The sequence below is a fragment of the Oncorhynchus mykiss genome, chromosome 8 (assembly GCF_013265735.2).
Source record: "Oncorhynchus mykiss isolate Arlee chromosome 8, USDA_OmykA_1.1, whole genome shotgun sequence".
Lineage (NCBI taxonomy): Eukaryota > Metazoa > Chordata > Actinopteri > Salmoniformes > Salmonidae > Oncorhynchus > Oncorhynchus mykiss.
This window is the reverse complement of record NC_048572.1, coordinates 35,878,224-35,896,252: the sequence shown is the minus strand read 5'-3', so window position 1 is coordinate 35,896,252 and position 18,029 is coordinate 35,878,224. Positions and strand designations below refer to the sequence as shown.

Sequence of the window (18,029 nt, the reverse complement as noted above, 5' to 3'; positions counted from 1 at the left end):
ACAACTAGACAGACAACCCAGTCCCTATCAAGAAGAGAAAATACTGCCCCTGACTTCAAATGTGGTTTTATATAAGAAATAGAAGGCAGGCAGGGTGAGTGTAGACCACTGTGCTTCCTATGCAACGAGCTGTTAGCTAATGAGAGCATGAAACCCTTCAAAATAAAAAGGCATCTGGACACCAAGCATCCAAGCCACAAAGATAAGACAGCGGACTTTAAAAAAAAAAGTCAATATATGGAGGCCTCACAAGATTCATTGAAGATCGTATGCAAGGTACAAGAAAAAGGTACTTCGCGCATCATACATTGTGGCCAAGTGCATTGCTAAGTGCAACAAAAGCCCACACCAGCAAAGAGGATCTCATACTCACTGCTGCGAATAATACGTGCACTGAAATCTTGGGAGAGTCAGCCGCCAACAAACTTAAAACCAGACCCCTGTGCAATGACACCACGAGGAGGAGAATCCAGGACATGTCTGAGGCCATAACGCCAGACATCAGAGCGCATCAGTGCAAACGGCCATTACACACTGCAGCTTTATGAATCCACAGGTGTGGTGGCTAACCATGCAATCCTAATGGTCTTTGTCAGACATGGCTGGGAGAATAACTTCAAGGAGCAGTTCATTTTTAGTGCTGATTTGCCTACTACCACCACTGCAGAGTCGGTCTTTAACACAATGGATATGTACCTGGGCTTCGTGGGACTGGCCTGGGATGGGTGCATCGGTGTGACCGCTGATGGGGCAGCTACCTTGACGGGAAAGCACTCCGGAGTAGTAAAGCAGATCCTGGAGAGAGCACCGAGTGAGACGTGGAACCACTGCTTCCCACACAGGAGGCATTGGCAGCGAAGGACATGGTGCCTGAGCACCACGCCACTCTCCAGGATGTGATCAAGTGTGTCAACTATATCAAAAAGAGTTCCAGGGAAAGCAGGCGTTTCCAGGCCTTCTGCAGGGATATGGGGAGCGAGCACGAGCAGGTGCATAATCGTGCAGAGGTCCGCTGCCTACCTGCCAGATATGTTTGATCATCTGAATTCGCACAATGTGTCAAAGAAAGGGACGGGGGCACAATCGATTTGAACAGAGGGACAAAGTGGATGCCTTCAAGATGAAGCTCGCCGTTTGGGCAAATCATGTTTCTAAAGGGAGGATTGACATGTTTCCCCAATGCTGATTCTGAGATTCAGAATCTGATCAACAAAGCTCACGGCCACACACTGAAAAAACCTGTTAAACAGCATCTTGATAAGCTGCAGGGAAAGTTTTGCGACTAGTTCCCGGAGGAGAACAGAAGACAAGACGAATGGGTACCGGACCCCTTTCGAGCGGAGATGGGAAGCGTCACGTTGCCAAGCAACGAAGATGATCAGATGGTGGAGCTGTCATTTTATAAACAGACTGAGCATGCGCTTCCCGGAAATGACACTGCCAAAGTTTGGGTGCAGCGTAATGGGAGAGTGTCATGCAATCAGAATCATGCTACCGTTCAGCACTACCTATCGGTGTGAAAGTGGCTTCTCTGCTATGGCAGTGCTGAAAACTAAAAGCAGAAAAAAACTGGACAGCCAGCATGACCTCCAAGTTGCCCTGTCAACCATAACCCCAGACTTCAATAAACGTATCAAACTGAAGAAACACCCCCCACTGAAAAGCCACACACACACACACACACACAATAAATAAACAAACAAACTGGCAAATGAGTTATTGTTCAGTATGTTAATTATTATTGTTAATTAATTCTGACATTCATATTACATTTTATTGAACTTTATTTTTTTTTGAAGGTTGTGACACTATTCATACAGTCCATAAAATTGGGTAGCGACTCAATAGTCATTGTCAATTTTGGGTCCCCAAGCAAAACCAGTTGAGAACCACTGGTCTAGAGTTTTTTTTCTTCCTCTTGTTGCACATGTAACATGCTGGTAGAAATGAGGTAAAACACATTTAAGTTTCCCTGCATTAAAGTCCCCGGCCACTAGAAGTACAGCCTCTGGATGAGCATTTTCTTGTTTGCTTATGGCTTTACACAGCTCGTTGAGTGCGGTCTTGGTTCCAGCACCGGTTTGTTGTCGTAAGCAGACAGCTATGAAAAATATATAGATGAAAACTCTCTTGGTAAATAATGAGGTTTACAGCTTATCATGAGATACTCTACCTCAGGCGAGCAAAACCTTGAGACTTCCTTAATATTTCATTGTGCGCACCAGCTGTTATTTACAAAATAGACACAGACCGCCACCCCTTGTCTTACCGGAGGCAGCTGTTCTATCTTGCCGATGCACGGAAAACCCAGCCAGTTGTATAGTATCCAGGTCGTCGTTCAGCCACGGCTCAGTGAAACGTAAGATATTACAGTTTTTAATGTCCCGTTGGTAGAAGAGTCTTGAAGGGAGCTCATCCAGTTTATTCTCCAAAAGGTTTCACGTTGGCCAATAGGACAGATGGTAGAGGTGGGTAACCCACTCGCCGACAGATTCTCACAAGGCACCTGGACCTGCGTCCCTTGTATTGCCGTCTGTTTTTCCTGTGAATGACGGGGATTTTGGCCTGGTCGGGTATCCTTCGTGTCCAACTCAATGAAAACATCTTCGCCCAGTTCGAGGTGAGTTATCGCTGTTCTGATATCCAGAAGCTCTTTTCAATCATAAAAAATGGTGGCAGAAACATTATGTACAAAAAAAGATACAAAAAAACAAACACAAAACAGCACAGTTGGTTAGGAGCCTGTAAAACGGCAGCCATCTCCTCCGGCGCCATTCTTCCAGGACATTGATCCAGATCCAGACCCAGACACACACTGGTTTTACTATCCTTGTGGGGACCAAACAATTGATTCCTAATCAAAATCCCATTTTCCCTAACCCATAAACCCAACCCTGAACTTAACCCTAACCTTAACCCTAACACCGAAGCATTTATCCTGGTGGGGGGGGGGGGGGGGGGGGGGGGGGGGGGCGGGTAAATGTCTCCACTTGTTTGAATGTTCCTTGTGAGGACTTCGGGTCCCCACAAGGACAGTAAAACCAAACACTCACACCAGACTGACCGCGGTATAGAGCTGGGTGGCTCTCCTCACACTGTTGTGCAGCTCTGCTACAGCCCGTCTACAGATTTCCACAGTGACAGGGGGATCTGTGGTAGAAAACATACAGTCTGGTGTCTCATAATCATCGAGGAGCTGAGAGTAGTAAACACAAATATGCTACAGTGTAACACACACACACACACACACACACGTAATGAATACAACACACAGAAAAGGTAACACGTTATGGATGCATTGGTGTGAGTTAGTCAATTCGAGACAAACAGCACATACAAATAGGCAAAAGGGAAGGTTTGAACGCTGAAGGCACTAAGCTGACTCACCGTTCATGCAGCAGTGTTGACAGTAGGAAGGGACAGTAACAGATGGACAAACAGGCCAGAAAGCACACAGACACTTGTGATGAAGAGAAGGGTGAAGCGGAGGTAGAGAGATGGAGTGACGGAGAGGAAGAGTGGCGGTGAGGATGACAGAGGAGCGTCTGCGTCGATTCAGACCTGGCTGGGGGTGGAAAGTCAAGGTGTCGGCCTGGACCGACACTAGAAGGGGCTCTCTACACACCGCCTCCTCCAAATCTGGAGCACTGAGAAGGGAAAGGAAAGGTTTCACGGGGAAACTCTTGAGAGTTTGGAATGTATCGTTGTATTTAGGGGGCTCCGCCCTCAGACGACACCTTAGTCACCAAATGTTTGAATACTTTGTTTTCTAGCCAAACATACTGCACGATGAAGAATTTATAAGGGTGCTATTTGAGTGTATCCTAAGTAAATAGACTACAGTTTACCTCTCCGAGTGCTTTATAGGAAGTGAGGTAGGTGAGACGGACACCAGCTGGACGTTACCCCGAAGCCCTTGCATCTGGGCCGTAGTCAGGGAGAGGCGTTTACCGAAGGCTGCAGGGACAGACAGCCCCAGGTTGATTAGTATCAATGCCTTTAAGTTCACTAAACATTCCTTTAAATCAAAACTTTTCAGTATCTATAACATCCTCAATACAACATGTAAAAAAATCTCATTTCATACTTGCTTCGTGATGATGTCCTCTAATAACCTTGAAAATTTACAAAAAACTATTCTGGCATACTTTGGTGTTGTTTCCCGAGGGCAAGGTCTCTCGTCGGGGAAACAGTCCAATCAGGTTGCGGTTTGGTCTCCGGGCAGAGGCTGCTCCGAGGGCTGAGTGGCTGTTTGCTGGGCAGGGGAATGCGGGAGGGCTGGATGCTCAGGGACAAGCTGGGATTGGGCGAGACTGTCGCACATGGAGGAGAAAGGGAGGGGCCAGGGAGAGGACAGGGAGAAGGGGAAGAGAGAGAAGAGGAGCGGGAACAGAGAGAGTGGGAAGAGGGGAAACCAGGAGAGGAGGAAGTGAGGCGGGGTGGTTCAGCCTCCAGTAGCCCACAAAAAGGCTTCCTGCTCTTGGGGCTGTTAGGTGTGTTTCTACTCCCTCCACTACCATCCTCCAGGCCTTGTGGTGTTAAGGAAGCATGGCAGGACAGTAAGCCCAGATGGAAGCCCTCTGCCAGGGATGCAGAGTGGCTGCTCTTGGCCATGGAGCTGGTGGTGGGACTCATGTAGTCACAGGGGGATCTGAGCTTGGGGATTTCTGAGGGCAGGCAGGAGACAAGAGAGGGGGGAGGGGAGGTAGAGGAGGGAGAATGGAGGCAGGAGTGGGCTTTGGAAGGGTGTATATCGAAGGGGAGGTGCTGGGGGCGAGGGCACATCTCTCCTCTACCATTGGAGGGGTTTAGGGAGCGGGGGACTATGGGGGGGGGGGGGGGGGGGGCAGGTCCAGGATCATGAGACAGTAGAGAGGATAGAAGAAAAACAGAATGCTGCTTATTGTCAATTAGACAACCAATGTAATGTAAACTATTTTTTAAATGTCACATGTATATACTTAGACAGGTGTTTACTGATAAGCCATCATTCTTGTTTTGAGATCATGTGGCTTGTGCTGTACTCCCCCTCTGAGGTTAGATTATTAATATGTACAGTATTATAATGTATGTGCTGTATTCCCCCTCGGAGGTTAGATTATTAATATGTACAGTATTATAATGTATGTGCTGTATTCCCCCTCGGAGGTTAGATTATTAATATGTACAGTATTATAATGTATGTGCTGTACTCCCCCTCGGAGGTTAGATTATTAATATGTACAGTATCATAATGTATTTGCTGTACTCCCCCTCGGAGGTTAGATTATTAATATGTACAGTATCATAATGTATGTGCTGTACTCCCCCTCGGAGGTTCGAGTATTAATATGTACAGTATCATAGTGTACTGAACATCAGTGACCCTGAGCAACTCACCCTCTGTGGCCAGGTTCTGTACAGACTGGGTCTTCTGTAGTCCAGCTGCTCTGTCCAGCAGGGCTGGAGCTCTGGCCAGGGGGCTTGACATCCTCCACAGATGAGCCCCAAGAGGCCTCTTCTTCTGGGGGTGGGAACGCAGCACAGTGCCCCTTTCTAGAGCACACACCTCCAGTCTGACACAGGGAGGGACGCTTCATCAATCAATCAATCAAATCATATTTGCCACAAATATATGATAAAATAATATTTTTACTTGCAAATATTTCTCACAAGTGACTTAGTCCCCCCCCCCCCCCTCTCTAAAGCTACTCACTTTGTCCCCTCCTGCCCTCTCGCAGGGGTCATGGGCCTCTCCCTGTCTTCGTGGCCTTTCCCCTGGCCCCCCTCCATCAGTGGTCTCACCTTGGACACCAAGGGCCCCTGCTCCCTCTCATGGGCCTTGGAAAACAGAGGGGTTCTCCTGTAGAGAGGACATCACCTGGTTACAGTGTACAGTCCTGTACTAGACAGGGTGAAAGCAACTCTAGACGATTAAAAAAAAGCTTTGTTGGTGTTGCGTACATGTGCAAGTGAAAATGGGCTTCCATATGTATGTGTAAAAGTCTTTAGGATCACAGACGTAGATCTTACACATTTAGTTCTATGATCTAAATCAGTTAATATCCCTTTTTGAGCATTTTGAAGCATTTATGGAATCAAAACAAGCACATAAAGGTTTCATAATTCATGAAGGTCATGTTGACGGACTGATATCACCGTATAAAATCTCAGCAGATCTCATTTTCGCCTTTCATCCCAAAAACCCCATTCTTTCCCCATTCATTTACCCCATCGGAATGGCCAACGAACCAGAGGTAGAAAATGCTAGCTCATTTAGGTTTTTTATGACTACAAGCTAGAGAGCTCTATTACCTGTTGTAGGAGCCTCTGGCCAGGAATCGCGCTGACATACTGACGCTGGGAGCTGTGCTGCGCTCTTCTGGGGAGGCGGATAATTACAGTCAAATAATTGTAATGTGTACCTGTACAACAGTTTATGGGTAGAATGTCACCTCCATGTGCAAAGTTGGAATGTTTCCTCTCTTACCCATATTGCTGGGCTCAGCCAGTGTTTCAAAGTGGTGTCTGAGGAAGGCCTGATGGTGACAATCTTCTAGAGGGTCAGAGACTTTCCTCATCGCCTCATCCATACTAGACACTTCCATCTTCCTCTCCTCCTCCTCCTCCTCTTCCTCCTCCTCTTCCTCCTCCTCCAGGTCAGAACTGTCCTCGTCTGAGCTTAGCGGCTCTGCTGTGCCCTCAGAGTCTGGGAGGAGAGGTCAAAGTTCAAAAGTCAAAGGATTGATGTATGTATGCATGTGTGTATGCGTGTGTGTGTGTGTGTGTGTGTGTGTGTGTATGCATGTGTGTATGCATGTGTGTATGCGTGTGTATGTATGTATGTATGTATGCATGTATGCATGTATGCATGTATGCATGCATGCATGTATGTATGCATGCATGTTCTTACCTCCATGATCCGGGTCAGGAGTAAGCTCTCTACTCCCATAGCCCACAGAACAGGCACTGTCTGGGCTCTGGCTGTCCTGGCTCTCCGGCCCACGGTTCCCCCTACTCAGGCTGCGGGGAGACTCCTTCACCAGGTAATCACTGAGAGCGAAGAGGATAGAGGGGATAGGGGAGAAAGAAGGAATGAACAGTGAGAAGACAAATAGAAGAGATGGTCAAAAGAGAGACAGCGACAGTAAATTGATAGATAAAGAGAAACATGAAAGGAAAAATTGAAGGTCGAAGTGGTGTGTGTGTGTGTGTGTCTAAACATAGTGTACCTGCCCCGTCGTCTGGCAGCGTAATCGCTACCCTCGGGGTACAGCACACGTCCATCAGACCCCTGGGCGCCCAGGTCAGAGTTGGGGGTCAGCCAGGCAGCATAGTGACGTCTCTTAACCCGCTCCTCCAAGTCCTGCTTATACCACAGAACAGAGGAGCATTAGGGTTGGAGAAAACCAAATTCAAGTCCATCTACGAACCTATCTATAATCTTTTGCTAATCTATTAGCCATCGGTCAGGGATGGGCAACTTTGATGGGGGTGGGGGCCACCAAATATCTGCCTGCCTACCCACGTCCATACACCCCCAACTTGGATGGCGACCCACCACCTCAACAAGACGGAACTGCTCTTCCTCTTGGGGGAGGCCTGCCCGCTCAAAGACCTCTCCATCATGGTTGACAACTCCACAGTGTTACCCTCCCAGAGTGCAAAGAGCCCTGGTGTGACCCTGGACAACACCCTGTCATTTTCTGCAAACGTCAAAGCAGTGACCCGCTCCTGCAGGTTCATGCTCTATAACATCAGTAGAGTAAGACCCTATCTCAACACAGGAAGCGCCGCAGGTCCTAATCCAGGCACTTGTCCTCTCCCGTCTGGACTACTGCAACTTGCTGTTGGCTATACTCAAACCATACACCCCAACCCTCCCACTCATTCTGCCACCTTGGGTCTCTTGGCCCTCCCACTCTTGGCCACCTCAAAACTATTCTATATCCTAGCACCCCAATGGTGGAACCAGCTTACCAATGAAGCTAGGACAGCAGAGTCCTTGCCCATCTTCCAAAAACATCTGAAATCCTACTTCTTCAAACAGCCCCCCCCCCCCCCCTCAAACAAAAATAAACATTTACCAGCACTTGCACTTGACCCACCCCCCATCCTCCACCACACCCGAACCCACCCCTCCTTCTAGCTCTGACTCTACTGATAACGTACTGATAGCTACGTTATCGAAGAAAAATGTACTTTCCATGCTCTGGATAAGAGCGTCTGCTAAACTACGTAAAATGACAATCTGAGCGAGACTGCCTAACAAACTCGGACCATGATAAGAAATAGCTGGCCATGACACTAACTTCTGCTGACATGGGCTAATTGACTGACTATCAGTGACTAACATAACTGAGAAACTGCTGATGCAAAAACAAAATTGCAGAATTGCACCTTGTTTATTCTACTATTCTAACTTGCTTATACCCCCGACTGGGTCCATCAGAGGACCCGCCAGTTGCCCATCCCTGCTATAGATGCCAAAGCTCTCCCTCCTCCCTCTCTACTTACCGAGGCCCCTTGCAGGCTGGAGGTGCTCCCTGCGTCGCTCGCTTTGAGCCGGGAGGCCGGGCCTTTCTTGTGAGAGGAGCCGGTGATGGAGAAGGCCTCTAGCTGTCTCAGGTCCAGCATAGACTTGACCATGAGTTCCAGAGAACCCATACGACAGGACCAGCGACGCCGGGGCCGACTGGAGGGCTCAGGGGCCAGAGGGCTGTCTAGGGCCTGGAGAGGAGAGTGGAGGGAGGTGAAAGAAAGACAGAACACTCCCCTACATATTTATTTGGTCAGTGAAGCTAAAATGTTGAATTTGGCTCAGTACTGCAGAATTTTGGAATCGAGGTCAGATTTCTTTGAGGGTATTTTCATACATATCTGTTTAACTGTTTACTTTATGTATCTATGTCCCACAATTTGAACGTTGTCATAAGTATTTGAACAAAAAATGTATTTAGTCAAAAGTTTAGTATTTGGTCCAATAATCCAAGCACACATATCTACACACATAATCAAGCTTGTGACTCTACAAACTTGTCGGATGCATTTGCAGTTTGTTTTGATTGTGTTTTGATTATGTTGTGCCCAACCAAAGTGAATGGCAAATAATGTATTGTGTCATTTTGAAATAACTTCTATTGTAAATAAGAATAGAACACTTCAACATTCATGTGGATGCGAACATAATTACACATAATCATGAATTAATCGTGAATAATGATATTGAGAAAGATTACAGATGCACAAATATCATGCCACCAAAACATGCTAACCTCTCACAATTACCAATAATGGTCGAGGTTAGCAAATTTTTTTGGGGGGGGGGGTATGATATTTATATCTCTAACTTTCTCACTCATCATTATTCACGATTCATAGAGGATTATCCGTAATCATGGAAGCATTCACATTCATGTAGAAGTTTGTATTTCTTATTTATTTTATAAGTAACTCCAAAATGGCACAATACATTATTTACCATTCATTTCTATTGGGCACAACATAATCCGAAACACAACCAAAACAAACTGAAAATGCATCCAACAAGTTTGTAGAGTCACACGCTTGATGTAGTCATTGTGTGCTAGGAATATGGGACCAAATACTCAATGTTGACTAAATGTAATACACTACAAGTGCATTTTTCCAAATACTCATGACACCTTCAAATGGGGGGGACTACCCAGCTAACACATTTGGTTCCTTGGAATTTGTGTGAACGTACGTTTTTGGTTTTCCATTAGTTCTGGGAATTAAGTTTCCTGATCGGTGAAACTGAACGTTTTTTTAAACATTGAGTCAGAAGTGATTTTTTTATTACTATGGTTCCTTAGAAGTTTGGGAGGTTTTATTAACGCTCTGAGAACAGAAATTATAGGTTATTTGGAGGTTTATGAAAAACTTCCTAAAAACTTCCACTGAATGTTTCAATAAGACTTTTAATAACATTGCTAGCTTGTTTTTGGTGAAAAAAATAAATTACTCCAAACACATGGAAATTCCTTACTCATGCATACAAAATGTTGTGACACGGCATCAGTCAGATTCAAACCTATAATCTTCTGTTCTCTATCCATAGAATTAGTCCACAGCACCACCAGGATGGAGCTAGCACGCCATATTTTTTTAAACTCATACAAAGCTGATCTATTCAAACAGACCCTATTTAAAAGGAAACAAGCCCTCATTAAGATCAGGTGTGGTCAATTAGTGGGCGTGGCCAAAACACCTGCACATACTTAAGATAGAGGATAGGGAGAGTTTTGTTGACGCTGAGAACGGAATGTGTATGTTTTTACACAATGGGTGGGTCTAATCCTGAATGCTGGTTAAAACCGCATTACAGCCGGTGTCTATTCCACAAGTTACCACCGGCTAAATCTAGGACGTTAAAATGCCTATTCACTCTGTTCCATCTGACTGCACAATCCACTGTCTCATCAGTCCAGCCAGGCAAGTTTTCAACTTGATCTCCAGCATAAAAAGCATCTACATTATCTCACATTTCTTCTCGACCAACATTTAGTTTTCAACAGCGGAGATTTGAATAAACCTTGCTGTCCGTCTCTCCAACATTTGCAACATTGTTTCAATATTCAAATTTGATCTCGAGCTGTCCCATAGTAATGAACGAGTCGGGACGAGAGACAGGCAGGGAGCGTTTCTCAGCCAGTCGAACTCATGAATCAGCTTGCATAAGTTTTATGGATATATAGGTAAAAAAGGTCAAACTAAACGAAGTGCAGCTACTGTAGTTTGCAGTCTTTCCAGATTCAGTTTGAAGTGATTGTGTTAGCTGTGTTATTTATTGGCTAGCTCCTCTGAACCAATGTCCTGATGAGTGAACACATTGTCTATGCCAGGCGACATCGCACCTCATTAGCTCATTGTTATGGATGAATCCAAATAACTGTCACTAGAAAACAGCATAAACTAATGCAAATACAACTACTGTTGTTATTCTATCTGCACTTTTTGGCGATTTTGTAAATTAGCCGTAGTTGGCTAGCTAGCAATGGAACGAACGACTGAGTCGCGTCCATAGATCCAGAACAGAAAGACTGAACAACTTGGTCGCATCTCTGGCCACCGAACCAATAGAACGAACAACCAGCCGGCTTGGGTAGCAACCCTAGACTTGTGTTGGGGCTATATCTTGTGGAAGGATGAAATGGTATGAATGTATTAATAAAAATAACATTATTAATTAAAAATGTCAATCACTACTTGAATATGTTGGTAACCCGTTGTATAAAAGTGATAATGCCCTCAAAGCAGGTGGGTTGAGGATAAATCGTCACGGTTTGCTTCTCGGGAATTATCAATTAATTAGATAACATTGTTAGAACGTTCTCCGAAAGTTAATGTTTTCTTGTGGTTTTCATGGAAAGTTTTCTTAATGTTCCTGGAACAATTTGAGAACATTACTTCAACCTCATTAGGATAGGTGTGCCGCTAGCGGGACACCTCGACAACATCCGATGAAATTGCAGAGCGCCAAATTCAAATTTCTATAAATATTTAACTTTCAGAAAATCACAAATGTAATACATCAAAATAAAGCTTAACTTGTTGTTAATCCAGCCGCGGTGTCAGATTTCAAAAAGGCTTTGCGGTGAAAGCAAACCATGCGATTATCTGAGGACAACGCCCCGCATACCAACACATGGAAAACATATTTCAACCAGGCAGGTGCGACACGAAAATCAGAAATAGCGATATTAAAAATGCCTTACCTTTGATGATCTTCTTCTGTTGGCACCCCAAAAGGTCGCGGTTACATCACAAACGGTCCTTTTGTTCGATAATGTCCTTCTTTATATCCATAAAAACTCAGTTTAGCTGGTGCGCTTGTCAATAATCCACTCAGTTTCTCTCCATCAAAATGAATCCCAAACGTTACTAAAACTTTTCCAAACAAGTCAAACAACATTTATAAATCAAACCTTAGGTATCCTAATACGCAAATACATGAACAAATGTAAGACTGAGAATAGTATGTTCATTACCGGAGATAAATAAGAAAGAACGCACTTTCTTCCACGCACTTGGAAACACTACAGCCAAAATGGGAGCCACCTAGAAAAACTACAATTTCTGGGTCATTTTTCCAAAAACCAGTCTGAAACTCTATCTAAAGACTGTTGGCATCTAGTGGAAGCCCTAGGAACTGCAATTTGGGAGGACTTTGGCTTATAATTAATTATATTACTAGCCATTGATAACAGTGGTAAGCTGACATGTTTGGGGGGTTTCGCCTGCCATATCAGTTCTGTTATACTCACAGAGTATAAGAAACAGGCAGTTTACTTTGGGCACGCTTTTCATCCGGAGGTGAAAATACTGCCCCCTATCCCAATTAAGTTAAATAAAACCATGAGGAAACCTTCAGCAAACCAGTTGGAGAATGTTCCTAGAACATTACTAAAACTGAAATTAAATGCAACTATGTTTGAATGTTTAGGAAACGTTCTGTTAAAGTAATGACATACTAAGATTTTTTTTTTTTTTGTCAAGTTCCTTAAATGTGCTGAGAATGTTCCAAAGCCAAGGAACTATCCTGCCCCATTCCCAGAAAGTTGTGGGAAGTTTGTATGAAAAATAACCATAGCACAACCACGCGCTCACCAAGCTCTAAGAAACATATGGTTCTCAGAACGTTATGTGCTAGCTGGGTAGGTACAGTGTTTTTATTTCTAAACTATAAAACAGATATGTATGAAAGTGTGCTCAAATAAAATATGACATTCTGTACGGTTGCCTCATAATGAATTATAAAACATTTGATCTCAAATGCTGGAGTATAGAGCCAAAATAAGGAAATTAGTGTCACTGTCCAAATAAATATGTAGGGGAGTGTAGTAAGAAAGAGAGTAGCATGACCAGCAGAGGGCAGAATGGAGCAACCTCTGTGTGTGTGCGTGCGTAACTACAACAGTTCAACAAACCTTCTTCGATTCCCAGTCCTGTCCTTCATCCGAGGCACCTATAATAGACAAGAATGCAGTATTTCATGTAGAGACCCTATAGGTAGAAGTTTCACAAATGTTACATCCAGATATGACGACTCTGTTCTGTACCTGCGTCGTCGTCATGGCTACTCCCTGAGGAGGTGTTACTGTTTACTGTGATCTGTTCCAGGTCACAGGGATCGTCCCTCTCCTCTGGATCCTCCACCTCACGGTCACTCTCTGATGACATCAGACCAAGAGCCGGTGCACTGTACACCTCACGCCTATACCACACACAACAACGAGACAGTAGGACTGGGCGATATGGCAAAAATATAATATCATGATATTTTAATATTTTGGGATTGTATGATGGTATTTGATGTTTTTGAATAACAAAATAAAAAATGTGCTTAATGAGTAGTGCGTGACCCTAGTGTGGCAACACATACAGTGCCTTGTGAAAGTATTCGGCCCCCTTGAACTTTGCGACCTTTTGCCACATTTCAGGCTTCAAACATAAAGATATAAAACTGTATTTTTTTGTGAAGAATCAACAACAAGTGGGACACAATCATGAAGTGGAAAGACATTTATTGGATATTTCAAACTTTTTTAACAAATCAAAAACTGAAAAATTGGGCGTGCAAAATTATTCAGCCCCCTTAAGTTAATACTTTGTAGCGCCACCTTTTGCTGCAATTACAGCTGTAAGTCGCTTGGGGTATGTCTCTATCAGTTTTGCACATCGAGAGACTGAATTTTTTTCCCTTTCCTCCTTGCAAAACAGCTCGAGCTCAGTGAGGTTGGATGGAGAGCATTTGTGAACAGCAGTTTTCAGTTCTTTCCACAGATTCTCAATTGGATTCAGGTCTGGACTTTGACTTGGCCATTCTAACACCTGGATATGTTTATTTTTGAACCATTCCATTGTAGATTTTGCTTTATGTTTTGGATCATTGTCTTGTTGGAAGACAAATCTCCGTCCCAGTCTCAGGTCTTTTGCAGACTCCATCAGGTTCTTCCAGAATGGTCCTGTATTTGGCTCCATCCATCTTCCCATCAATTTTAACCATCTTCCCTGTCCCTTCTGAAGAAAAGCAGGCCCAAACCATGATGCTGCCCCCACCATGTTTGACAGTGGGGATGGTGTGTTGAGCTGTGTTGCTTTTACACCAAACATAATGTTTTGCATTGTTGCCAAAAAGTTCCATTTTGGTTTCATCTGACCAGAGCACCTTCTTCCACATGTTTGGTGTGTCTCCCAGGTGGCTTGTGGCAAACTTTAAACAACACTTTTTATGGATATCTTTAAGAAATGGCTTTCTTCTTGCCACTCTTCCATAAAGGCCAGATTTGTGCAATATACGACTGATTGTTGTCCTATGGACAGAGTCTCCCACCTCAGCTGTAGATCTCTGCAGTTCATCCAGAGTGATCATGGGCCTCTTGGCTGCATCTCTGATCAGTCTTCTCCTTGTATGAGCTGAAAGTTTAGAGGGAAGGCCAGATCTTGGTAGATTTGCAGTGGTCTGATACTCCTTCCATTTCAATATTATCGCTTACACAGTGCTCCTTGGGATGTTTAAAGCTTGGGAAATCTTTTTGTATCCAAATCCGGCTTTAAACTTCTTCACAACAGTATCTCGGACCTGCCTGGTGTGTTCCTTGGTCTTCATGATGCTCTCTGCGCTTTTGACGGACCTCTGAGACTATCACAGTGCAGGTGCATTTATAACATTGGATCATTCAGAGATCCTCACTGAACTTCTGGAGAGAGTTTGCTGCACTGAAAGTAAAGGGGCTGAATAATTTTGCACGCCCAATTTTTCAGTTTTTGATTTGTTAAAAAAGTTTGAAATATCCAATAAATGTCGTTCCACTTCATGATTGTGTCCCACTTGTTGTTGATTCGTCACAAAAAAATACAGTTTTATATCTTTATGTTTGAAGCCTGAAATGTGGCAAAAGGTCGCAAAGTTCAAGGGGGCCGAATACTTTCGCAAGGCACTGTACGTTCTAAGATATTTCAAGAAATGTAAATTGTGCATTCTCCATTCTGATTGTTTTATTACCGATCAGTCAAACTTTAACCCCAACATTGTTTTAGCATTTTCATCAATTTATGCATTTCTTGCACTCATTTGAGATCATTTCCACGTGCATGATATGGACAAAAAAAAATATAGGCCTTATTTTTTGACCAAATATTGCAATTACGATTTGACTTGCGATTTAGATCAAAACACTTGGGTGAACAGTTGGAATCATGGGAATAGAATGACTATTATAATTCTATAGATATAATATAATTGTGGGAACTTTGAGTACAGTTTAATTTGACATGACAAATAAAAAAACACATAAAAAAGCCAGGGAGGAGTTATTGTGACAGGGTAGGAACCAAAGTGTTGGTCAGTGTTTTCTAATCTTTCACAACTGTCACGTATAATTCCTCTCCGGCCTCTAAGTCATCAGGCTGCTGATTATCCTGCACACCTGTCACCCTCGTCAAGTGCACCAGCACCTCATAACGCTCACTCCCTGTACTTGCTTCCCGACTCGGTCATTACAGAATAACACCTCACCTAAGGGAAGTATCAGGGTTTGTTTTTTTGTGCCAGTGTAAATGACGTCGGGTCCGGGAGCCGCTACAGGCCAGGCTCCCCTGCCTCAGCTGGATCGCCAGGCTCCCCTGCCTCCCCTGGCTCAGCCGGATCGCCAGGCTCCCCTGCTTCCACATGTTCGTCAGGCTCTCGTGCCTCAGCCGGTCTGTCAGGTTCCTTCTCCTCAGCAGGGGTGACCGGTCTGCTCCTGATCCTCGGGTTCGTCCCCTTTGTCGGCGTCCTGCGGCTGGAGCTACGCGTCGGTAAGGGGGGGGTACCGTCACTTATACTCCCTCTCCGGCCTCTAGGTCATCAGGCTGCTGATTATCCCGCACACCTGTCACCATCGTCAAGCGCACCAGCACCTCATAACACTCACTCCCTGTACTTGCTTCCCGACTCTCAGCGCACTTGTTACGGCAACATTAAATGTTTTCTCTTAGCAGTTTCATGTAGCTGACATATTCTTGTGGAGGTGACATGGCGTCAAATTCAAGATACAATAACAATTTGAACAGTTTGCTACTACACCAGCTGAAGAAGCGGAAAGAGCGTGGAGATGTGGAAATGGACAGCGAGGGAGAAGGAAAGGAGCTGAGTGTAGAGGGAAGCAGTGTGGTGAGGAAGAGTGGCGCCAAGTACAAAAATAAAATGTAACCTGGCGAGAGGAGAGTGGAGATGAATTACCTGCGGTGGCTCCTTGAGTGACAGGGAGCGGGGCTTAGTCTGTGAGGAAATCGGAATGAAGAGAGGGAGAGAGACGACTCAAGTAGCGGACTAAACTATAAAAACGGACGCTACACGTAGCGTATCATATTTAACAAACCAAACATTGAAATACCGTCTTAGAAGGTAAAACCCAAACCGGATCGTGCATCAATACCGGTATATAGTCAGATATGGTACACCACCCAGCCTTAGGAGACTTTGAAATGTCTGTGCTAGAGGACTGGACATACTCCTTGGTTTCTTGTGGAAACTGTTACCCTACTGCTTACACCCATCCAATCCTTTACCTGAGTGTGGATGTGTTGCAGGGGGGTGTGAGGAGGGTTCGTCTTAGTTGGGAAAGGCGTTCTCTCATACTCATGGTGAGCTCTGGAGCCAGACGCCACACGAAGATACAGCTGGAATAGACAACAGGCCATCAGTCAGACACACACACAGACACACAGACACACAGACAGACAGACAGACAGACAGACAGACAGACAGACAGACAGACAGAGACAGACAGACAGACAGACTCACACACACACACCAGGGCAGGGGTCATACCTGTCCCCAGACACAGAGATCAGATGTTTACAGTCGTTGGTGAACTTGATCCCAGTCACTATCTCTGAGAGCAGGAAAAGAATGAATCAACTGGGAGGTAGGTTATTTTGATACTCTGTGTGTGTGTTCGTGTGTGTACAGTATGTCATGGTCTGTTACCAGAGTGTCCGAACATGGTGGCCACACACACACCAGAGCGGAAGTCAAAGATGCTGATGTTCTTATCAGAGCAGCTGGTGGCAACGTACTGACCAGACGGATCAGTCTGCACCTGCATGGGACATAACAGAACAAAAAGGGTGAAACTAGTGATGGTACCAATATCAACAATTCAAATTATATCAATATCGTTTGATATCAATAGGAGCCAGGCATATCATGATATCGGTTTATCCTTGATGTAAATTACTATGTAAAAGAGCATACGTGACTGTTCCCCCAGGCACAAAATCATCTCACCGGCTCTCAATTTAGCATAGTTAACTGCCTGCTGATGGGCCATCCACAGACTTCCCATTGTACCCCAAAACTGGGTGGGTAGGTTAAGCCCCCAGAACATTCACACCTGTGAAATGGCCCAATGGGCAAGCAAGTTGTCTGAATGTCACAAATCCGTGGTAAGTGAAGTCCACACAGTTGCAATGCTATTTAGTCAAACCAAAATGACATGGATACAGATTTGACGCCATATCAGTGCCCATCTCCAGTCGAAACGCCGTAACTATCACAAGCTTCATAAAGACCTTCTTTGAGGAGCAGCAACAGAGAGTTGACATTTTCTCTGTTTTTGACAAGAGTTTAAGAGTTGAATGATACTAAACCTTAAGCAGGCTGCCATCCTCAGTCTGTGAACCCTTGTAGAATGTCTTCTGCTTCCCATTGCTGATGTTGAAGATCCTGATGCATCGGTCCTGGCAGCCCACGGCAGCGTACTTACAGCTGGGCTCTACATCCATGTCATACAGAGTGGTCTTTCTCACCACGTGGTGAGAGCGCCTGAACTCTGTACCTCCGTCTGTCTGAGGGGGGAGAGAACAACAACCTCTGTACCTCCGTCTGTCTGAGGGGGTAGAGAACAACAACAACAACCTCTGTACCTCCGTCTGTCTGAGGGAGGAGAGAATGACAACAACAACAACAACCTCTGTCTGTCTGAGGGGGGAGAAAACAACAACAACCTCTGTACCTCCGTCTGTCTGAGGGGGGAGAGAAC

General features: G+C 44.8%; 1 protein-coding gene across 7 annotated transcripts in view; it reads right to left on the bottom strand.

Moving 5' to 3' along the window:
- LOC110529234 (mitogen-activated protein kinase-binding protein 1) overlaps positions 1-18,029 on the bottom strand; it is a 46,693-nt gene that overhangs the window by 5,400 nt on the left and 23,264 nt on the right. The window contains exons 14-31 of one of the 7 annotated variants that reach the window (XM_036985391.1): positions 17,638-17,835; positions 16,976-17,087; positions 16,817-16,880; positions 16,555-16,665; positions 16,226-16,264; positions 13,062-13,216; positions 12,930-12,967; positions 8,497-8,709; positions 7,212-7,345; positions 6,893-7,032; positions 6,470-6,688; positions 6,295-6,358; positions 5,696-5,842; positions 5,380-5,555; positions 4,149-4,823; positions 3,849-3,957; positions 3,562-3,647; positions 3,056-3,150 (exon numbers count right to left, since the gene is read on the bottom strand). In XM_036985391.1, coding sequence (XP_036841286.1) covers positions 3,056-3,150; positions 3,562-3,647; positions 3,849-3,957; positions 4,149-4,823; positions 5,380-5,555; positions 5,696-5,842; positions 6,295-6,358; positions 6,470-6,688; positions 6,893-7,032; positions 7,212-7,345; positions 8,497-8,709; positions 12,930-12,967; positions 13,062-13,216; positions 16,226-16,264; positions 16,555-16,665; positions 16,817-16,880; positions 16,976-17,087; positions 17,638-17,835 — 2,775 coding nt within the window. The other 6 variants (XM_036985390.1, XM_036985392.1, XR_005052867.1 and 3 more) reach the window with 6 other exon arrangements.